Genomic DNA, 20,406 nt, shown 5'->3' with positions numbered 1-20,406 from the left:
CTGAGTGAGCGAGCATAAACATATAAGTTGGTGTTTTTTTCTTCTTCGGGGGTGTCAGGGGCATTGCCTGTTACGTTGTTTGGGTTATTGGGCTACCTTGTTGAACGCATATCATTATATTTCACTTTATTTATTTTTTTTCAATATAATTAATTAGTTGAACAAACCGTTCGGTACAAAATGCTTACCGCGTACCGAACCGAAAGCCTCGTACCGAATGGTTCAATACGAATACGCATATCGTTACACCCCTAAAATATATATATATATATATATATATATATATATATATATATAAGGATTATTAGGAACACCTTTTCAATTTCACATTGATGCAATTATCTAATCAACCAATCACATGGCAGTTGCTTCAATGCATTTAGGGCTGTGGTCCTGGTCAAGACAATCTCCTGAACTCCAAACTGAATGTCAGAATGGGAAAGAAAGGTGATTTAAGCAATTTTGAGCGTGGCATGGTTGTTGGTGCCAGACAGGGCCGGTCTGAGTATTTCACAATCTGCTCAGTTACTGGGATTTTCACGCGCAACCATTTATAGGGTTTACAAAGAATGGTGTGAAAAGGGAAAAACATCCAGTATGTGGCAGTCCTGTGGGCGAAAATGCCTTGTTGATGCTAGAGGTCAGAGGAGAATTCAAGTTGATAGAAGAGCAACTTTGACTGTAATAACCACTCGTTACAACCGAGGTATGCAGCAAAGCATTTGTGAAGCCACAACACACACAACCTTGAGGCGGATGGGCTACAACAGCAGAAGACCCCACCATGTACCACTCATCTCAACTACAAAAAGGAAAAATATGGTGTGTTTTTTTTTGTGCGTCAATCCTGAGCGAGTAATTGTACGTTTTGAGCACAGAGAACTATATTTTGCAAGCACATTACATTATATTTTGAAAAGAATTTGCTTGAGCAAAGAAAAAATGATTCCGTGCTCAATAAATGTATTTGCTTGTTTGCTATTATCCATAATGTGCAGTAATAACCCCTCTCATGCAGTTTACTCAGGAGCTGTCTCACTAACTTATTCTCTGCGCTCCTGTCAAGTCCCTCAAGTCCCTCCAATAAAGGATTATTAGATCATCAGACCAGGCAACATTTTTCAGTCTTCAATTGTCCAATTTTGGTGAGCTCATGCAAATTGTAGCCTCTTTTTCTATGGCGTTATTTTTGTGCCTCAATGCTGAGCGAGTAATTGTAAGTTTTGAGCACAGAGAACTATATTTTGCAAGCAAATTACATAATATTTTTAACAGAAATTAACAATTGCAAAAAATTTGCTTGAGCAAAGAAAAAACGGCACTTTGGCCTAAATATCTGCCATACTTTATCATATTTTGTTACCTTAAAGGGATAGTTCACCCAAAAATGAAAATTGTCATTAATAACTCACCCTCATGTCACAGTTTAAGATGTTTCAGATTTAGTCCGAGAGCTCTCAGTCCCTCCATTGAAACTGTTTGTACGGTATACTGTCCATGTCCAGAAAGGTAAGAAAAACATCATCAAAGTAGTCCATGTGACATCAGACGGTGAGTTAGAATTTTTAGAAGCATTGAAAATACATTTCGGTCCAAAAATAGCAAAAACTACGACTTTATTCATCATTGTCTTCTCTTACGTGTCTGTTGTGAGAGAGTTCAAAACAAAGCAGTTTGTGATATCCGGTTCGTGAACGAATCATTCGATGTAACTGGATCTTTTTGATCAGTTCACCAAATCAAACTGAATCGTTTTAAACGGTTCGCGTCTCCAATACGCATTAATTCACAAATGACTTGAGCTGTTAACTTGTTTAATGTGGCTGACACTCTCTCTGAGTTAAAACAAACCAATATCTCAGAGTTATTCATTATCTCAAACAGTACACTGACTGAACTGCTGTGAAGAGAGAGATGAACACAGAGCCGAGTCAGATAATGACTCGTTCACAAAAAAATCATAGTATTTCCAAAAAAAAATTCAGCTTTGCCACCACAGGAATAAATTATATTTTAAAATGTACAGTATATCTGCAATCTCAAAATGCATTTCCTCCTTTGAAAAGCTGGGATGAGCTTTCCATGCTGTACATTAGCATTGCAAGAGTAAGCTGGGATTTTCTTGCTCTACTTTTAAAACCAGTCACCCACTCACTGCTAGTTCATAAAAGTTCATCTCACATGACCATTGTTTACTTTTCATGGCATTTGTGGAAGTGGTTTGGGTCATTTAGAGAATCTTGAACAGCTTTAAATAGTTAATTAGCTATTTAAACTTATTTGTAAGTTATAATAACATCTGTCCAGTTTAGAAATCATGGCTGTCAACCATTTCGATCTTTGCCGCTTGATCAGTGGCACCTGGGAAACACATTGGCTTAAGAGAAACTAGATGTTTCTGTGAGTCCTAATGGTAATTTTCCTCTGTCAAATTGTGTGCTTGTTTAGCCTCAAGGCCAGCTGCCTGAGATTCGTTACAATATAGATGACTCAAAAATCAAGTATGTTAGGACATACTGAAGTATGTTAGGAATGCCACAGAGGCTGTAAGGGCAGCAACATCATGTCAATATATTTAATATGTCAATATAAAAGCAGGTGCTTTTATCCAAAGCGACTTACATATTAGGACAGTGGAAGCAATCAAAAACAACAAAAAGAGCAATGATATATAAGTGCTATAACAAGTCTCAGTTAGCTTAACACAGTACATGTAGCAAGGGCTTTTAAATAATATAATAAATAAAAAGAAAACTGATAGAGTAGAAAAAGAATAGCGCAAACTAGTGTTAGAGGTCTTATACACACACACACACACACACAATTGCATAATAAATGAAAATAAAATAGAATACAAAAATATTAGAAAGGTAAATAGATTTTTTTTTAAAGAATAGAATTAGAATAGTGAGTGCTAAAGTTAGAGAGTCAAATAAAAATGGAAGAGATGGATTTTAAACTGATTCTTGAAGATGGCTAAGGACTCCAGGTCATTCCACCAGGAGGGAACATTTAATTTAAAATCCGTAAAAGTGACTTCGTGCTTCTTTTAGATGGCACAATCAAGCGACGTTCACTTGCAGAACACGTGCTTCTAGAGGGTTCATAAGTCTGAAGTAATAAATTTAGGTAAATGGGTGCAGAGCCAGTGGTAGCTTTGTAGGCAAACATCAATGCCTTTCATTTTATGCAAGCAGCTATTGGTAGCCAGGGCAAATTGATAAACAAAGGTGTGACGTGTATTATTTTTGGCTCATTAAAAATTAATCTTGCTGTCGCATTCTGGATTAATTGTAAAGGTTTGATAGAACTGGTTGGAAGACCTGCCAAGAGGGCATTGCAATAGTCCAGCCTGGACAGAACAAGAGCTTGAACAAGGAGTTGTACAGCATGTTCCGAAAGAAAGGGCCTGATCTTCTTGATGTTGAATAAAGCAAATCTGCAGGATCTAACAGTTTTAGCAATGTGGTCTGACTAAGTCAGCTGATCATCAATCATAGCTCAATCATAAATCAAGCTGTTTTTGAAGGAGTTATGGTTAATGTGCCTAACTTGATGTTGAAATTGTGACGAAATCATGGGTTTGCTGGAATCACAAGCGGTTCTGTCTTGGCAAGGTGATGGTCCAACATCCATCAAGAAATGTCTATTAGACAAGCTGAGATGCGAGTAGCTACCGTCGGATCATCAGGATGGAATGAGAGGTAGAGTTAAGTGTCATCAGCATAGCAGTGGAATGAAAAGCCATGTGTCAAAAGCAGTAGACAGATCAGGCAGGATAAGTACTGAAGATTTGGATTCCACTCTTGCCAGTCTTCAACAACTGAGAGCAAGGCAGTCTCAGCTGAATGTCCATTTCTGAAGCCAGATTGGTTGCTGTCAAGGAGGTTGTTCTGTGTGAGAAATGCACATGCCTGGTTAAACACGGCTCGCAATGAAAGGAAGAAGGGAAACTGGTCTGTAGTTCTCTAAAACCGACGGGTTGAGGTTGGGTTTCTTAAGAAGTGGAGTTATACGAGCCTGTTTAAATGATGAGGGAAAAACACCAGTGTGGAGGGATGTGTTAATGATGTGATTGAGTGTAGGTACAACTGCAGGAGAAATGGCTTGAAGGAGATAAATTAAACCAAGATGGCGGCGCGTCCAAACGCAGCGGCTTCTCTCTGTCTCGACAGAACGGTGTTTTCGTGTGTTTTTTGTCTTGTGAGTCGCAGTGTTTTTGTATGTTGTCGTCGCGTCTACCTATCTGTAAGCGCAAATACAGTCGCGAGTTTCTCCTCGATGTCGGCAGAACAGCATTTTTACAGTTAAACTCCGCGCACGCGAAACAGCTGCAGGATCTCTATCTGCTACGGAGGCCTTCACCATCACCGACCCCCACTACTGCATCTCGCCCGCAGCGGAGGCGCCACAAGCGGCTTGAGAGGAAGCAGAAGAGGGGTAAGTGCTGAGGTATCCGGGCTAGGCTAACGGCTAACCCACACATCCCCACCATCGTTCTGGCTAACGTACGCTCGTTAGACAATAAACTGGACTACATTCGATTACTACGCTCAACTCAGAGGACTGTTAGAGACTGTTGTGTTTTTGTGTTCACGGAAACATGGCTCAGCAACAGCGTTCCAGACAGCGTTATTCAGCTCGACCAGCTGACGTGCTATCGAGTGGACAGAGCTCTCAGGCGGCGGGCTTTGTGTTTACATCAATGACGCGTGGTGCCGCGATACTGTTGTGATCAGCAAACAGTGCTCACCCCTGGTGGAGTTTATGATTATTAAGTGTCGGCCGTTCTATCTGCCGAGGGAATATACTGCTCATTTCGGTGTACATTTCCCCATTCAACATCATCAGCAACAGGAACAACGCACTAAATGAACTGTACCAGCACATCAGTGAGCAGCAGACAGCACACCCCAATGCTTTTCTCATCATAGCTGGGGATTTCAACCATGCTGACCTTAAGAGTGTGTTTCCAAAAATACACCAGCACATCAACTTTCCAACACGAGGTAATAACATTGTGGACTTTGTTTACACCACACAGAGAGGAGCTTACAAAGCCCTCCCCCACCTAGGAGCCTCAGACCACATCACTGTTATGCTAATGCCTGCATACAGACCGCTCATTAAAGTCGCCAAACCAGTTTACAAACAGATTAAAGTGTGGCCAGAAGGATCATCAGAGGTTCTTCAGGACTGTTTCAACACAACTGACTGGGACATGTTTAAACAGGCTGCCACATGCAATAACACCACTGACCTCCAGGAGTACTCAGAGACTGTCACTGCATACATCAATAAGTGTATTGATGATGTAACGGTCACAAAAACCATCACTGTCCAGGCCAACCAGAAGCCATGGATGACAGGGGAGGTCTACAGAGAGACAGGGGGCTGAATGTGCTTTTCCCGCTGTTAAGCACTCCACTCTCGCTTGGGCATGCTCCAAGGTGTCCATGCGTCCATGTGTGTGATCTTGTGATTGCGGTCCGCCTGCTGCTGAGGCATGATGGCGACTGAGATCTCAGGGGTCGCACTTGATCTGGTGGGCGGGTTGGAGAAGGCTCTTCCTATCTCTACCCAAGTTCCCTAGACCTAGGGCTCATTCTCGAGGCTTGAAAGCCCACGCTGTGGTTACTTCCCCCTCTGAGGGAGAACTCGCTGCAGCAGCCATTTTTCTCTGTGGAGATTTATGTTGTTTGTGTGACTGAGTGGCTTGCACGTTGCTGAAGGAAAAGTGTATAATACATCATTTTGATTTTGATGTGAATCTTTCTACACCAGAAAGTGTTTAATCATCTGGTTGTTTGACTACATTTAATTCTGAGGAAAAAATATTAATCTGACTATGTGAAGTTAGATAAACCGGGGATCTTGAGATAAAATTTCTTGAGTGAGAGCATGTGTTTAACTCTCTTCCTCTGAGGACGTCTCCTGCCAGTGCGCCACTTCAGGGCACCTAGCTAACTACTCTGATGACATAAGAGATCAGTCTAGAAAGTCTGATTCCCTTAGTAGACTATTTGGCTATCCCGGTGCTGGGAGCTCCTTGTCACCGTGTAACCCTAGTGAAGGACACATCGCTCACCAGTTTGGGGTGCAGTCATGAGTGGCCACCCTTCCCGTGGTCTGTGGAGTGGCTCCCAGACCTAAGAGGTCACCATGTGTTGGTGCGCACCAACAACACAGCAGTGGTCTCTTATATCAACCATCAAGGGGGTCTGAGCTCACGCCGTTTGTACAAACTAGCATGCCAGATCCTTGTGTGGTCCCAGGGCAAACCCCTCTCATTGAGAACAGTTCACAGTCCTGGGAATCTGAATATGGGAGCAGGCATCCTGTTGAGGCAGGGGTTGATGACCGGGGAATGAATGCTTTACCCTGAGGTTGTGAAGCAGATTGGAGAATGTTTGGCCATGCTCAGGTGGTTACATGTTTCCTCCGCGCTGCGCTGAGGCTGGCCTCCGGCCAGTTGAATATACTAAGTGCTGGATCAGGATGCTGTCCTAAAGCCTCAAGTCTTCTGATCTCCCCTCTCTTGGGGGTCAAGACTTCCGAAGTTTGGCCATTGGGCGAGATGTCCCCGATTACTTGTTGGCTTCTGGTTCCTTCTCTCACTTTAGCTGAGCTCTTCCACACTAGGCAGAGATTTGAAAGTCTTGCGGCATGGGCCTAGTCATTCCCAAATGTCCTCCAATGCAGCTCGAGTTCCTGAAGAGGAAAGTCTCAGGTTACGCATATAACCATGGTTCCTTGAGAGAACGAGAAGCTGCATCTTGGGGACATACTTCCTGCATTCCTGCCATTGCTTGCTTCATTCCTAGAGTCTAAATGCCGGCTTCACCGCAAGTGCTTTTAAGCTTCCTGGTCTCTGACGTCACCCGCCAATGATGTCTCGCCCATCCATTGGACTGATTACACGGTTGTGTGTGTGTGTGTGTGTGTGTGTGTGTGTGTGTGTGTGTGTGTGTGTGTGTGTGTGTGTAGTACTTTTTTTACAATATTAAATCTGTAAATTACAAATGTCTATATATTAAATAGTATTTAAAATTGGAAAACAGGAACCTGTATTCTGACATAAAACGTACATCTCTCTTAGTTCATTGTCTGTATATTCTGGTTCAAATAAGTAAGGCTGGGCAAAAAATTGCAACGACCACTAGCCTATATTATTGTATATCAAATAAAATTATTAATTAAGATAAAATTGTATTTGGTTATGAGTTTTTAGTGAGTGGCATGACTACCGTTTAGCATTTTTCCAAATAGCTTGGTCATTTGCACAATTAATTTTATTAAGTCACTAAAAATATACACACAAATTAATAACTTTTATTTCATGGTAAATCAAGGCCTATTTGTACCTTGAATGCAATTCAAAGCCCCAGAAGTTATCTCTTATAAAGGCATCTGGATGATCTTCAGAGAGTTCTTACATTTCTTTATTAATTTCTTCCAAATATATTTTGAACTACTACATTAAACTATGAAGCCCATAAAAAACCTGAATCCCATTTCTCCACATTGACTATTATGGGTATTATGTATGGGTATTATTTTACTTGACACTGTGCTCCTATAGACAAGTTTTCTCCAGGGAATTTAAACATTCCCAAATTACAGGATTTTTCATTAGACCCCCTGACAGAGTGCATCATGCAGTCTTGTTTGGCTGATTGTGCACTTTTCTGTACTAATAATTGAGTCTATTTATCTTGGTGGTCCATTCTGGAACGGCCAGCTGGCATGTCTCAGGTGAACTGCTGGTAATGAATGTAATCAGCGACATCTGTGTAATGGATTGGAGGTTGTTGTTTTCTGTAAAACATAGTAGAAGCTGCATATCTCAGCGGAGTCGGGGGCATTCAGTGTCCAAGATGTGAGGTGTAGAACGGCCAATTACGATCAACACACACTTGCTGATAAACTGTATTTTTGTGAAGACACAAAGGATTGAGGGTATTGTATGTGTGCAGAGTGGATGTAATGATGTTAGAAAGCTCCAGAGAGGGCGGGTGGGATAACTCATTAGTCAGCAGATGCCTGGAGACCGAACAGGGACCAGCGGAGCTTGGTACAGGGCATCCCCTAACCCCTGTCTCTACTAGCCATAACGCATCAGTGATGGACTAGGACTTTAAGTAATACAGTAATTCTGAGGAAGAAAAACATACTTTGGGAGTGCACCTTCTGAAACGATGGAGTGAGTAGGGGATAATGAATAGACTGTCGGCGGGAAAACAAGAATGGAACAACAGAGAATTAGAGTAAGGAAGAGGCAGATAAAGGGAGATGAATGGAGAATTATAGAAATGAAAATTGTGAGCGGGATAGTAATGATAAAGGAGTGGGAAAGAGTGCAAACATTGAAAGAAGGTGTATTATCCACACATAACATTATTACCAGCAAAAAAACAACATGATTGATTTTGCTCGGTTAAGGTCATGTCAAATTTTCAAATTTAAGACATCATGGGTGGACCGGTACACAAGTATCAGGCTGAGTAAATATTAAAAATCACCATTATAATGTGCTGCCCACATGTAGGTGTTTGCCCATCTGAACATCTACCTAATTGAATCCAATGTACCATCAGCACCTCAGCTGATGTGTTTGAGTGCATTCTGCTGCATTATATTTCACCTAATACCCTTTGAAGAGAGATTTTTGCAGTTATGCTTTGCAGCAAATTAAACTTTTTTTTTGAAAATTTTCTGATGTCTGCTTTTAAACCAGAAAGACTATTGAATACTTGTATTTTCACCTAGTCCCGCACTATTTGGGCTACAAACATCTCCAATCCTGCAGGTTGTTGAATATGAAAGGGCTGTCAAGCGATTACATTTTTTATCTAATTAATTGTAATAATTAATGAAATTAATGGTAAATTAAATTTACCCACAAAAGATAAAAAATAAAGGTCATTATTGTGTATGAGGTCATAATTATGTGTTGTGTTTTGTGTAAGAGAAAAGCATCAAATAGACTACAGAAAGTAGCTTTAGAAAGAAATATTTTATTTTATTTAGACATTTATTTAAACATTTATTTAGAACATTTGACATTTATATAGAACATTACATTTATTTAATGAATCATAAAATGTTAAGTTTAGTAAAGCTTATGCAATGAGTTTCCGTTTCTGTCCGTAATTTATGTATATTTTGTAGTTAAATATCACTGCATATTTTTGCAAAGTAAATATAGTATAAAGTGTGTGTGTTTACCCACACATAAGTAAATTAGATTAGATTAGAAAGTAGATTAGATATCGATTATTTCAAATAATTTTAATATGCTAAAACATTTTTTCTATCATATTTGTCTCTCATAGTGAACCATGTTCTTTAATATTTTAATGGCTAACTATATAGATTTGATACAGCTTGTAGCTTTAGTTTGTAAGTTTGTGGAGGCATCGAGACGTTGAATGTTTAATGGAAGCATGTAATTATTGGGTAACTTGTGTTGCTTTTGTGCTCTGAGAGTGCAGCCTACCATGAACATTTCACTATGCGTAGTCACACAAGTACAACACCCAACACCCTTCTCTGTCTCTTGAGAAAACATACAGCAAAAATTTCTGTGTTCAAGCCTTTCTAGCTGATGTGTTGATGCTCAGCGAGGTAAAAAGCATTAAGTCAGCTGATTTCATTTCATCATAGTTATAAACCATTATTAAATATTAACAAAGAGAGTGCATAAACAAAAACAGATGGTCAGACTGCACAGCAAACAATGTCCAAACTTTTCCATATCTTTAACCTCGGCTGCTCCCCATCCTTAAGGAGAAAGGAGGTGAGAGGATACGAGATGAGGCACTGGCAGGTGAAGTAGACAGCCATCTGAGTGCTTCACATAAGCTCTCCTTCTGTCTGACAGATTGACGGATGAACAAAAAGGACTTTTATCTTATTTTGCCAAGGTCTGGCAGTCATTCAAGGTCTATTAAGCATACATAAATGCAGAGAAAATGGACACAGCTCTCCACTCCACCCCCTGAACACATATGATTTACAGGAAATCTATAGCTCTTTGTTTCAGGCGAATTTATTAAGGTGTCAGGACATGAATCTGACTGCTTCAAGTTCTAGACACTGGTATTCGAAGACGCTCTACATTATCATAAATCGAAGGGTTAAAAGCTCATAACTGCTGGTAAAGATCAAGGATACAGGCAGTGTAGATGTCATATCAATTATAGAAATGCAATAAAACAATCAGGAATTTAAGAGGTTAGATTTGCCGCACGTTCCCGCTGAACTAGGATGTGATGTTATTTTTATCTTTTCGCCAGTTCTTTGAGCTTCCATTTCAATTGAAATGCATTTTAGCTTGTGTAAAATGCACTTTTTATATATTGCTTCATATTTCAGAGCCTTTTTCTCCTCAAAGGCCATAAATTAAACCTGAGCAATGACCTTTTCTGCTTGATCAATTACCTTTTCAATAAAGACAAGAATCTAAATTGTATCTATCATTGTTGTTTTACATTTGTAAATATTTAGTAGCAAAAACAAAGACAGTTTTCAACATTTATAATAAAAAAAACTATATTTAAAATGAAAATAACAATAATAATAATTGAGTTCCTATAATAATTATAGTGTAATGTAATAATATTAATGGCATTTATTTTAAATTGTAATAATATTTAACAATATTTTTAAAGGGGTGGTTGACCGTTTATTTATTTATTTATTTTTTTTCTAGGCTTGATTGTGTTTATGGGGTGCAGTCTACATGTGTTAATGCTTCGTTTTGGGAAAAACACACATTATTTTTCACATAATATACCTTTATTCCACACCACTCGTTCCTCTCATTTTAACGCTTCGATGAGTTCCTGTTTTTATGAAGCTCCTCTCTCAGAAATACATGACTGGATAGCTGGTCCACTGTGTTGTGATTGGCTAAACCGTCTGCTCGTCTGAATGTCCCGCCCCTCACCTCAGCAGCATGGCTCTGGTTGTAAACATTGGCATTGTCTATATTGCTTATCAATTTGAGCCTGGTGCAAGCACAGCTGTTAATGGTATGTTTTTTTTTTTTGTTGTTGTCTCATACTTTTATATACGCCACTATATGTAAATGCTACTGCTTTGGTTAGCTTTTAATATATGGTTTTATCCTGATTAAAGCTGTAATACAGTAAGGCAACCGTACGTGCGTCCATGTATAAAGCATCTCATAGCTATGTGAAAATGAGTGTATTCACTGAGCTGATGATCTGAATGAGAGAGAGTTGCACAGCGTGTGCAAAGCAGGGCTACACAAGGAACAGTATTATGAACCGCTGCTTTAGAACATACGATTTTGAAACTTGTGGATCCTTTAGAATCATTTGAAGACAGAATCGCGATACATATATGATAAGATTTTTACCTGCACCCCTAGTTTTCTCTTCCTCTTTTCTAAAGCAGCACAGCATGGCATCCCCCCTTGGTTGCTGTTCCCAGGGGCAGGGTTTTTCTGGGTTTGTGACGTAACGGACCCAGAAACTTGCTGTAGTCCCAGAATTTTAAAAGATGATATCAGAAGATATTTTGTACATTTCCTACCGTAAATATATAAAAAATGTATTGTCATCAGCAGTGTTTGGAATAACGGCATTTAAAAGAACGGCGTTAGGTAACAACGTTATTTTTTTCAGTAACACGGTAATCTAACTAATTACTTTTCCCGTCGTTACAACGACGTTAACTTTACTGAACGTTAAATGCGGTGCGTTACTATGCATTGATTTAATAAACTACGCATGCAATCCGAACGCACCCCTGGCTCACACAGCGAGTGAGCAGGTGGGTTAATAACGAGATAAGCGATTATGATTGGCTAAGGCAGAGTCATGTGTTTCATGGTAGCCAATCAGAGCCAGTGTTTTTACACACATCCCGGCACACGCGGCACCAAAAACACGCACACGCGCAACAGCTACACAGAGATTCGCAGCAGCAGCAGAAATTGTGAGTCAGAAGCTATCCGATGAAAAGTTGGCATTTTCAAGGTGGAGATATAAGCACTACTTCAAATTCATTGTGGTCATAGGCAAGAACGTGCATGTAATGTGTACATGTAATGTGTGACACGCATCTACAAAGCTAGTGGCCAAAAACACTTTTCTTACAAAGATAATACTTGAAGTGCAGGATAAAACCCTTGCTGTCTTTTGACGTGCAATAAATGTCGAAAGTTATGTACGAACACCTGTCTGTTCCACTCATTTCAACTGACTTGTGAAAACTGCAAGGAAAAAAAAAAGTATTAATTCTCTGACATATAGCAACTTCTTTTTTTTTTTTTTTTACAGTAACGCAAATAGTTACTTTCCCTGGTAACGAGTTACTTTTATTATAGAGTAATTCATTTACTAACTTCATTTACTAACTTTTTTAAAGTAACGTTCCCAACAGTGGTCATCAGTAATATGCATTTGCTAAGGACTTCATTTGGACAACTTTAAAGGCATTTTTCTCAATATTTAGATTTCTTTGCACCAGATTCCAGATTTTCAAATAGTTATATCTCAGCCAAATATTGTCCGATCCTAAAAAACCATACATCTATGGAAAGCTTATTTAAATCTCAATTTCAAAAAAATTACCTTAGGCTCAAATATTATAAATATGTATATGTATTGTATGTATAGTTATGTTTATTTAAAATAAAAACAAAAAAAATATATAATATGAATTATAAATAAATTGTCTTATATAAACTGATCATATATTTTGCTGGTTTGTATAGGAATTCCAGTCTTGTAATACCCTCCCTTGCCCGGATCTGAAGAAGACCACTCCCTGGACCCCATGGACGCCGGTGAATATCTCAGATAATGGCGGCCACTATGAGCAGCGGTTCAGATACACCTGTAAGGCAAGAGTAACGGAGCCCAGTCTGCTGGAAGTAGGGAGACAGCGGATTGAGATGAGGTACTGCTCCAGCGACGGCTCCACGGGCTGCTCCACAGATGGTGAGATCTCATTCTGTCTCCCTTGCCTGCAATTCTTCATTTGTCACTCAGCTTTTGCCTTTTCTCTGCTCTCATCTTGCTTTTTTCCCTGTGTCTTTGATGAAGTGAGCCCATTGTGACTCTGAGTCAAGCCATTTGATCTATTTGTCCATCAGTGGAAAGACAACATGATGTGCTTTAATTCTTCTCTCTTTCTTTCACTCTCTCTCTCTATCTCCCTCTCTATCTCTTGTCAATGTGGGTTCATAGGTTTTTGGAGTGTCGTTTCACCCAACACAAGTGCTCTTGGCTGGATTCTGCCTCAGAGAGACACGAGGAACATGCTAATGAAGTCAAATCAGTGAATGTGATTTCTTTCAGTGGTCGGGGGTCTTCCTCTCTGGCAAAGTGCAACACTTGCACTTAATTTAATTTATTTACCTCCCTGCATTAGGTTTCACATCTGCGAACTAGCTGCGGTTTCTAAACAAGCTGTCAACTGAGTTATCGGAATCAAAGTGGTGCCGAGATATTAGACGGATATGTAGTGGAAACAGTAACGTATGTTTATGAGAGATGTTTATAGACACTCATATTCTGGAGTCAAGCTCTGATCTTCAAAAGACATTCACTAAGAGATACCACACACAAAGCTCTTTTTAGGCTATTTTTCTTAGATTTTCCATCTCACTAATATCCATTTCGTTTTATGAGCGAGTCAGAGCCATATAAGGACCAGCACAGAAACATTTAATTTGCCAGTTTGTGGAAATCTTTTGTTGCTTTAAATGCAGCTTTTCCTTTTGAAAGCTAAAATGCAGGAAATCAACCCCATATGTTTAATTATGTGTTAAGTTGCGTCTATATATATATATACTTTATTAAGGAAGGATGCATTAATTTGATCATAAATACTCATAAATACATTTATAATGTTACAAAAGATATTTAAAGTAAAATATGTATATATAGCCTATGCTGTATATATATTATTGTGTGTAGAGTTGCATACACACACACACATACTGTATATATACATACATAAATATACTGTACACACATACATTTAATGTTACAAAGTTTTTAATTTCTAATAAATGCTGTACTTTTGAACTTATTTTGAACTCTGTTCATCTAAGAATCCTGAAACAGTCTACATGGATATTAATACGAATTTTAATTTAACATAACATTTTAACTCTGATAGTCATATAAAATGTTTCTTGAGCGGCAGATCAGCATATTCAAAGAATTTCTGAAGGATCATGTGACACTGGTGACTGGACTAATGGCTATTAAAACTATTCAAATGTCAAAATAATACTAATTTATTCAATTAAATCCAGTCTTGGTGAGCATAAGATAATTATTTATGTTAACATATACATGTACATATGTGTATATACAGACACCCACAGCCATTTTTAGAGGTGTTATCATCATCTGCAAAGTTAGTTTTAATATTTATCTTTAGTATTCCTGGCGATCTGTATTTCTCTGACACGTCATACTCTCATGTGCTGCATCAGTATTTTTCACAAATATTAAGTGCCCAACATACACATGAATAATTTCTGCATTTAACCCATAATTTAACTTGAAGCACCCAGCTACACTGCTGCATGCCCCGCCATGACAGATGTTTCTTCTAAGGGCTTTCGGACAGTTGTTAATGTGCTGCATATCGTACAGAGGAGGCCTAGACCTATAATCACCTTCACACTAAAGATGTGTGTTGATGTCAGTGAAGCCACAAGGGAAGATGAGTTCTAAAATGAATGGGCTGCCACTTGGCCAAGATTTAGCCTCACGTCTCGGCTGTCCCATATCGATTTGAATCCTTAAGCCATGCCTGTTTGAAAAAGAGGGTGATAAAACACAGCGTCTTATTGCACAGAGTTCATGTGGAACAATCTCAAGTGGAGGAATGACTGTATGTGGTTACATCGATGGTTCTAAACTAGAATATTGTCAACACAATATTCGTGTTGATTAAGTACTGAATGACTTAGAATTATATTAGCTGGTAAGCTAATACCAATCTTTGAAGCATACTATGTATTATGTTAAAATCAGCTCTTTTCATTTTGTAAAATGTATTTATAAAAGCACTAAGGCATTCCGTTTTCTGCAGATGAACTGAATGAGCAGGTCTCTAGAAGTCACCTTGGCATTGTCAAGTAGAAGTCACGTGTTTGTTGCTATTTTGTCAAGGCTTTGAGGTCTGACATTTTCAGATTGGAAATGCATTTGATGTCAGTTTTTTTGTGAGGCTAATATAAATCGGCTTTGTGCAGATAAGGTTCCTTGATTTCTCTGCTGTCTTTTTAAGAGCAAATTAAAGAAATTATCAGTGTCCGCACCAGCTGCCATTATTCACACACTGATTCAGTGAGCTGCAGTCTGTTTACTTAATTATTATAAGTAGATTATCCTAAATAAAAATATAAAACATTGTCAGATAACATCATCACTTTCTTTGATAAACTGCTGCCTGTGTTTGTCTAAACCTTGATGATCATCAGTTAATTTACTAGTGTTCAATTCTGTCCTATGAGATTAGGATTGCAATCATATAGTCGTCTGATACATTTTCAGCAGTGTTTAAGTTAACATGCAGACAGAGTTCTGGGCATTTGCTTTAAGACAGTTTACACTGTAAAAAAAAAAAGAAAAGTAAATTAAAGACACTCCAAAAATAGAACATCTCGAGACGCCTGCATTGTGTGCTGTTTTGCTCCATCTTGCTGTTGTTGAACATTTTAAACAAGAATGTCTCTAATTTGCCTAACACCTAAAAGAACATATCTGATCGGGGTCATATGAACCTCAGACCAGCCTAATTATTATTAATTAGTTATTATGTTATTAGTTGTTCAGGCAACCCACTGATTAGTGAATCCAGTAGTTGGGCAGTTTATACATTAAGAAGTACAAACTGTAAAAATGAGGGAAAAATTTGCAATTTCATGAGCTATAGTTACTGACAGGGCGTGGGCGATAACGATTTTTTTAGTGCACAAAAAAAAGGCTCTGTAGCATTCTTTACAATACAGCACCATTTTTCTTTTAGTGCAAGTGTTTAATGCTTAACCTTCAGTACAATAAAAATCAATGCATGCACCATTATATCTATTTGTTTGCTGGAGTAATGGCAGTGGCTAAAGTGAAAATGCTGCCAGCAGTCGAGCTACTTATCTTAAAACCTTGAGATTCTTTGCAGCATAAGCCAGAGGCCGTAGCTGATAATGGCCCAGGTTTGTAATTTGGCTATGAATGATACCTTCATTTATCTCAGAAACAATAGCACATAATTTTAGCTTGTGAGTTTCACACTATTTTCTCATCTAAATATTGTGCTGCACGGACAGCTCCATCTCTGTCTTTCTCTTTTTTTCTTTCTTTCCTCCTCTTTTTCTCTGAGAAGCAGCTGATATCTCCAAGGCTATTTACTGTCGGTTCCCCACAGATCTGCCATCAGTTAGAATCCCACTCAATGTCAGATTCTGCAGACCTTAGGATCTCAGCTGGCAAATTTCTCTGTGGTGCATTACACACACATGTCCTTGGATACAAAATAGAAAATCTCACTGTCAGTGATTCTGGTCTCAACTTTATAGAGTCAGGCCCAAAAGTCTGAAAACATCTGAAAATCTGGGATTAAAAATCTAATTGAAAACTGAACCTAAACTAAATGCAAACTTGAAACTTTTGTGGTTCATGCATCGCGAGTGCTGCTTTTATTAAACCAAAGCAGTCTCAAACCAAAGACATTATGATTATTTATTTATTTCAGTTTAGTTTTTCTTTCAAATTGTTATTATAATGTGTCATTATATTTTGTTATATTTGTGTCATTATAATTTGTATAAATAAATAAAATAATATATATATATATATATATATATATATATATATATATATATATATATATATATATATATATATATATATATATATATATATATTAGTGCTGTCAATCGATTAAAAAAAATTCACTAATTAATCGCACAATTTTTTAAAATTAATCGCGATTAATCGCGATTAATCGCAATTAAAAGACTGAAACTTTTTGGATATGTAAATGTAAAATGTAAATAATTAATGTAAACTCAAGACAAAGAAACTATTTAAATTCAAAATATGATTGTTTATTGGAATTTTTGTTTAACTTGTAACACAGATTTTCTCATGTAAACAACATACCTGCAATAAACCATCAATATCCTCCAAATTAACTGTTGGCTTGAAAGCCATATTTATTACAGAAATAAAAACACAGGCATGTAAGTACCATTTGAATTTCAAAACAATCAATGCAAATAAAAAACAAAAATGATTTCCATGTTGAATTCTAAGTGGACTGCAAAAAAATTCCAAAGTATAATCATTGCCAGTGCTTTTAGTGGGCCAGTACGCACAGGTACTCAGTACCGCCACTTCAAAATATAGCTCTTGAGCTTACCGCCACCTCTCCGTGCGCCCAGAACGTGCTTGTAGCGTACCGGTACGCTCATTTGGACATCTGTTTTAATAGAGGTTTTAATCTTTTACCTGCACTGCCGATTTTCAGAGCGCCCTTCACAATGCAAGCTTCCTAATTCATCCCACCCAGAGCAGAAACTACATTACCCATTCACCCTTAAGTTATACAAGTGAATAGCGCATGTGTCGCTTTTCCCACTGTTAAGTGTCAACAACTCAACTTGGCCGGAGAAGGTGTGTGAAACTCGTTGAGAGCAAAATCTTGAGTATTTATTGTCTGATAAACATTAAAAACTGTCTGCGGAGGTTGAGTCGTCCTGCAGCCCCCGCTGGCTGCTCATTGGCTGCAGCATCTTTTTTCTAAGTTCTAAAAAAATACCGTAGACGGCAAGGCACAAATTTAGATATTCATTTATCTAATTAATCTATAGCCTATGCACAAAGACAATATGATCTTTTTGTCCCCTTTTTGTTTTAAAGCTTGATGAAGAGAGAGAGCGCAAGTTGCTGCAGCTGAGGAGGACAGTGATGCACGCGTACAGGAGTGATTGACAGTTCGCGGCACTGTGTACAAAAAATACTCCGCTACACAATTATTTCGTTATTTTCGTTTAAGCTTATTAACGTTAGCGTAACAGAAAGGTCTGATTTATGCACTGTTACAACAGTCATTGTTTTTTTTGTTTTTTGTTTTTTTAAACAATGACATTTGAGTTCATGATTTTAATGTTGCTGTTTCTTGTGGCAGACTGAAGAGTAATCCGGCAGAGTTTTATACTGAAACTTTCCGTCTAAAAGTCCTTCCTTGGTCTTATCCATATTTCTTTGCACGTTGAACACACATAGGCCACAACTGGAAATAAATAAAAAAAACTGCAACCGCGTTAATTGCGTTATTTTTTTTTATGCGTTAAATATTTAAAATTAATCGAATGCGTTAACGCGCTAATTTTGACAGCACTAATATATATATATATTGCCAGTTACAAATAATATAAATGTGAAATAATTAATTAATAAAAATTATTAAAATAGTTTTAATATTAGAAAAATATAATTTGTAATTCTTTAGAAAACGTCCCTTGGTTACGAATGACGCTGCGTCGAGCAAGAACAACTCTGAATATCGTGTGCAATCAGTCCAATGGAAGAGCGTGATGTCACAGGCGGGGTGACGTAGTGACCAGGAAGCTATAAAAGCATGTGCCGTGCAGCTGGCTTCAGCTTCGAGTAGGGAAGCAAGCGCTGGCAGGGGTGCCGGGAGTATGGCTCTGCGACGCAGCGTCTCGTTCCCTCGAGGAACTAGGGTTACATTCGTAACCTAGGGACTTTCCTCTTCGGGAACTCGAGCTGCGTCGAGCGCTTTTGGGGAACGATGTGCCAACGCTGCCAGACTACCAAACCCCTGCCTAGTGTGTATCCAAAGAGCACAGCTAAGGCAAGAGGACAAAAGAGCCAGGAGTGGCTCACATATCAATATTGTAAAATCTGGCAAATGTAGAGGGCGTGGACCATCCTGCAGCGTTGCAGTTGTCCAAGAGGGACACACCTGCTAGAAAGGCCTTAGAGGCAGCCATACTCCGTGTAGAGTGAGCCTTGGCTCCCAAAGGAAGGGGAAGACCAGAGGACTCATAGGAGAGGTTGATAGACTCGATTATCCCACGACTGAAGGTCTGCTTAGAGGCAGGGGAACCCTTTTTAGGAGGATCATAGCAAACAAGCAATTGGTCAGATTTTCTTCACAGGGCAGCTCTGTGAACGTATGCGTCCAGTGCTCGCAGTGCTCGCCAAAAGCTATCACGTTGGACGTAGCTGCCATGAGCCCTAACAGTCTCTGAAACGCTTAACAGTGAGTGACTGGCCTTATCTGATTCTTTACAGAGGAAAGGATTGACTCAATCCGACCAGGAGACATAGGTGCCTGCATCGTGGTCGAATCCAATACTACGCCTAGATAGGTGGTTCTCTGAACTGGAGAAAGTACACTCTTCTTGGCATTCAGTCTCATATGGGTGAGAAGGACACCTCAATGTCGAACCGTCATCTGCTCTGACTGAGCTAAAATCAACCAATCGTCGATATAATACCAGAGCCGCATCTACACATTTCGTGAACGTGCAGGGTGAGAGTGCAAGGCCGAAGGGGAAGAACTCGATATTGATAAGCTTTGCCCTCGAAAGCGAACCTCAGAAACTTCCTGTGTTGTGGAAGGATCTCTCGAGACTGATCTCTGGTGTAAGAGGCCCCCGAAGGGGGGGCGAGTTTCCCAGCTCCGCTACGCTCGCAGGCGGACATAACTGGGAGTGACGCTCACGGGAGACCTCTGCGCCCTGAAACACTGGCAGGGTTGGCAGACCGGCCTCCAGAGGGCACTGAGGTGAGACGGGCTCCGTATAATGAGGTGGACACCGCTCTACCCCAGTAGGGGCTACCCTCAAGGTCACTGCGACTCTGGCATCAGGACCTCTTCGTTGAGGACTTCCTGGCTTCAATAATTGCACGAAGATCTGATTTTGGCTTGGAAGTCCCTGACTCAGAGCGTTTTTTGAGCTTGGTGGTATAAGGAGCTTGCTTGTGCCGTGGGTATCTCCTACCCAGATAACGAGGGAGGAAACTCTGGAACGCTGCCGCCTGTTTGCATGCCTCCTGGAACCTGTCGACGACAGTATTGACTGTGTCGCCGAACAGGTCCGAGGCTTGAAGCGGGGCATCCAGGAGGCAGACCCTGTCACGCTCTCTTATCTGAGACAGGGTCAGCCATAAATGCCTCTCCGCGGCCACCAAGGTTGCCATAGACCGCCGCGACATTGCCGTAATATTGAGAGTCAGGGCCGAAGAGACGGGTCGAATAAGGGTGTTTCCACGACCTCGCTATTTCTTTGTGGAGGTCGGGAAAAAAGGGAAGTCTCCGGGCTGGAGGTGGATGTCTCGGCCGCAGAAACCACTCATCTAGTTTACATTTCTGTGG

General features: G+C 39.5%; 1 protein-coding gene across 6 annotated transcripts in view; it reads left to right on the top strand.

Annotated features, from left to right (window-relative positions):
- The window catches only part of LOC127946450 (semaphorin-5A), a 132,607-nt gene that overhangs the window by 96,026 nt on the left and 16,175 nt on the right, over positions 1–20,406 (top strand). For all 6 annotated transcript variants that reach the window (XM_052543037.1, XM_052543036.1, XM_052543035.1 and 3 more), the window contains one exon: positions 12,749–12,974. In XM_052543037.1, coding sequence (XP_052398997.1) covers positions 12,749–12,974 — 226 coding nt within the window. The remainder of the gene's footprint in view (positions 1–12,748; positions 12,975–20,406) is intronic.

This window comes from Carassius gibelio, chromosome A24, assembly GCF_023724105.1.
Source record: "Carassius gibelio isolate Cgi1373 ecotype wild population from Czech Republic chromosome A24, carGib1.2-hapl.c, whole genome shotgun sequence".
In the NCBI taxonomy this organism is placed as follows: Eukaryota; Metazoa; Chordata; class Actinopteri; order Cypriniformes; family Cyprinidae; genus Carassius; species Carassius gibelio.
This window is presented reverse-complemented; position numbering and strand designations above follow the sequence as displayed.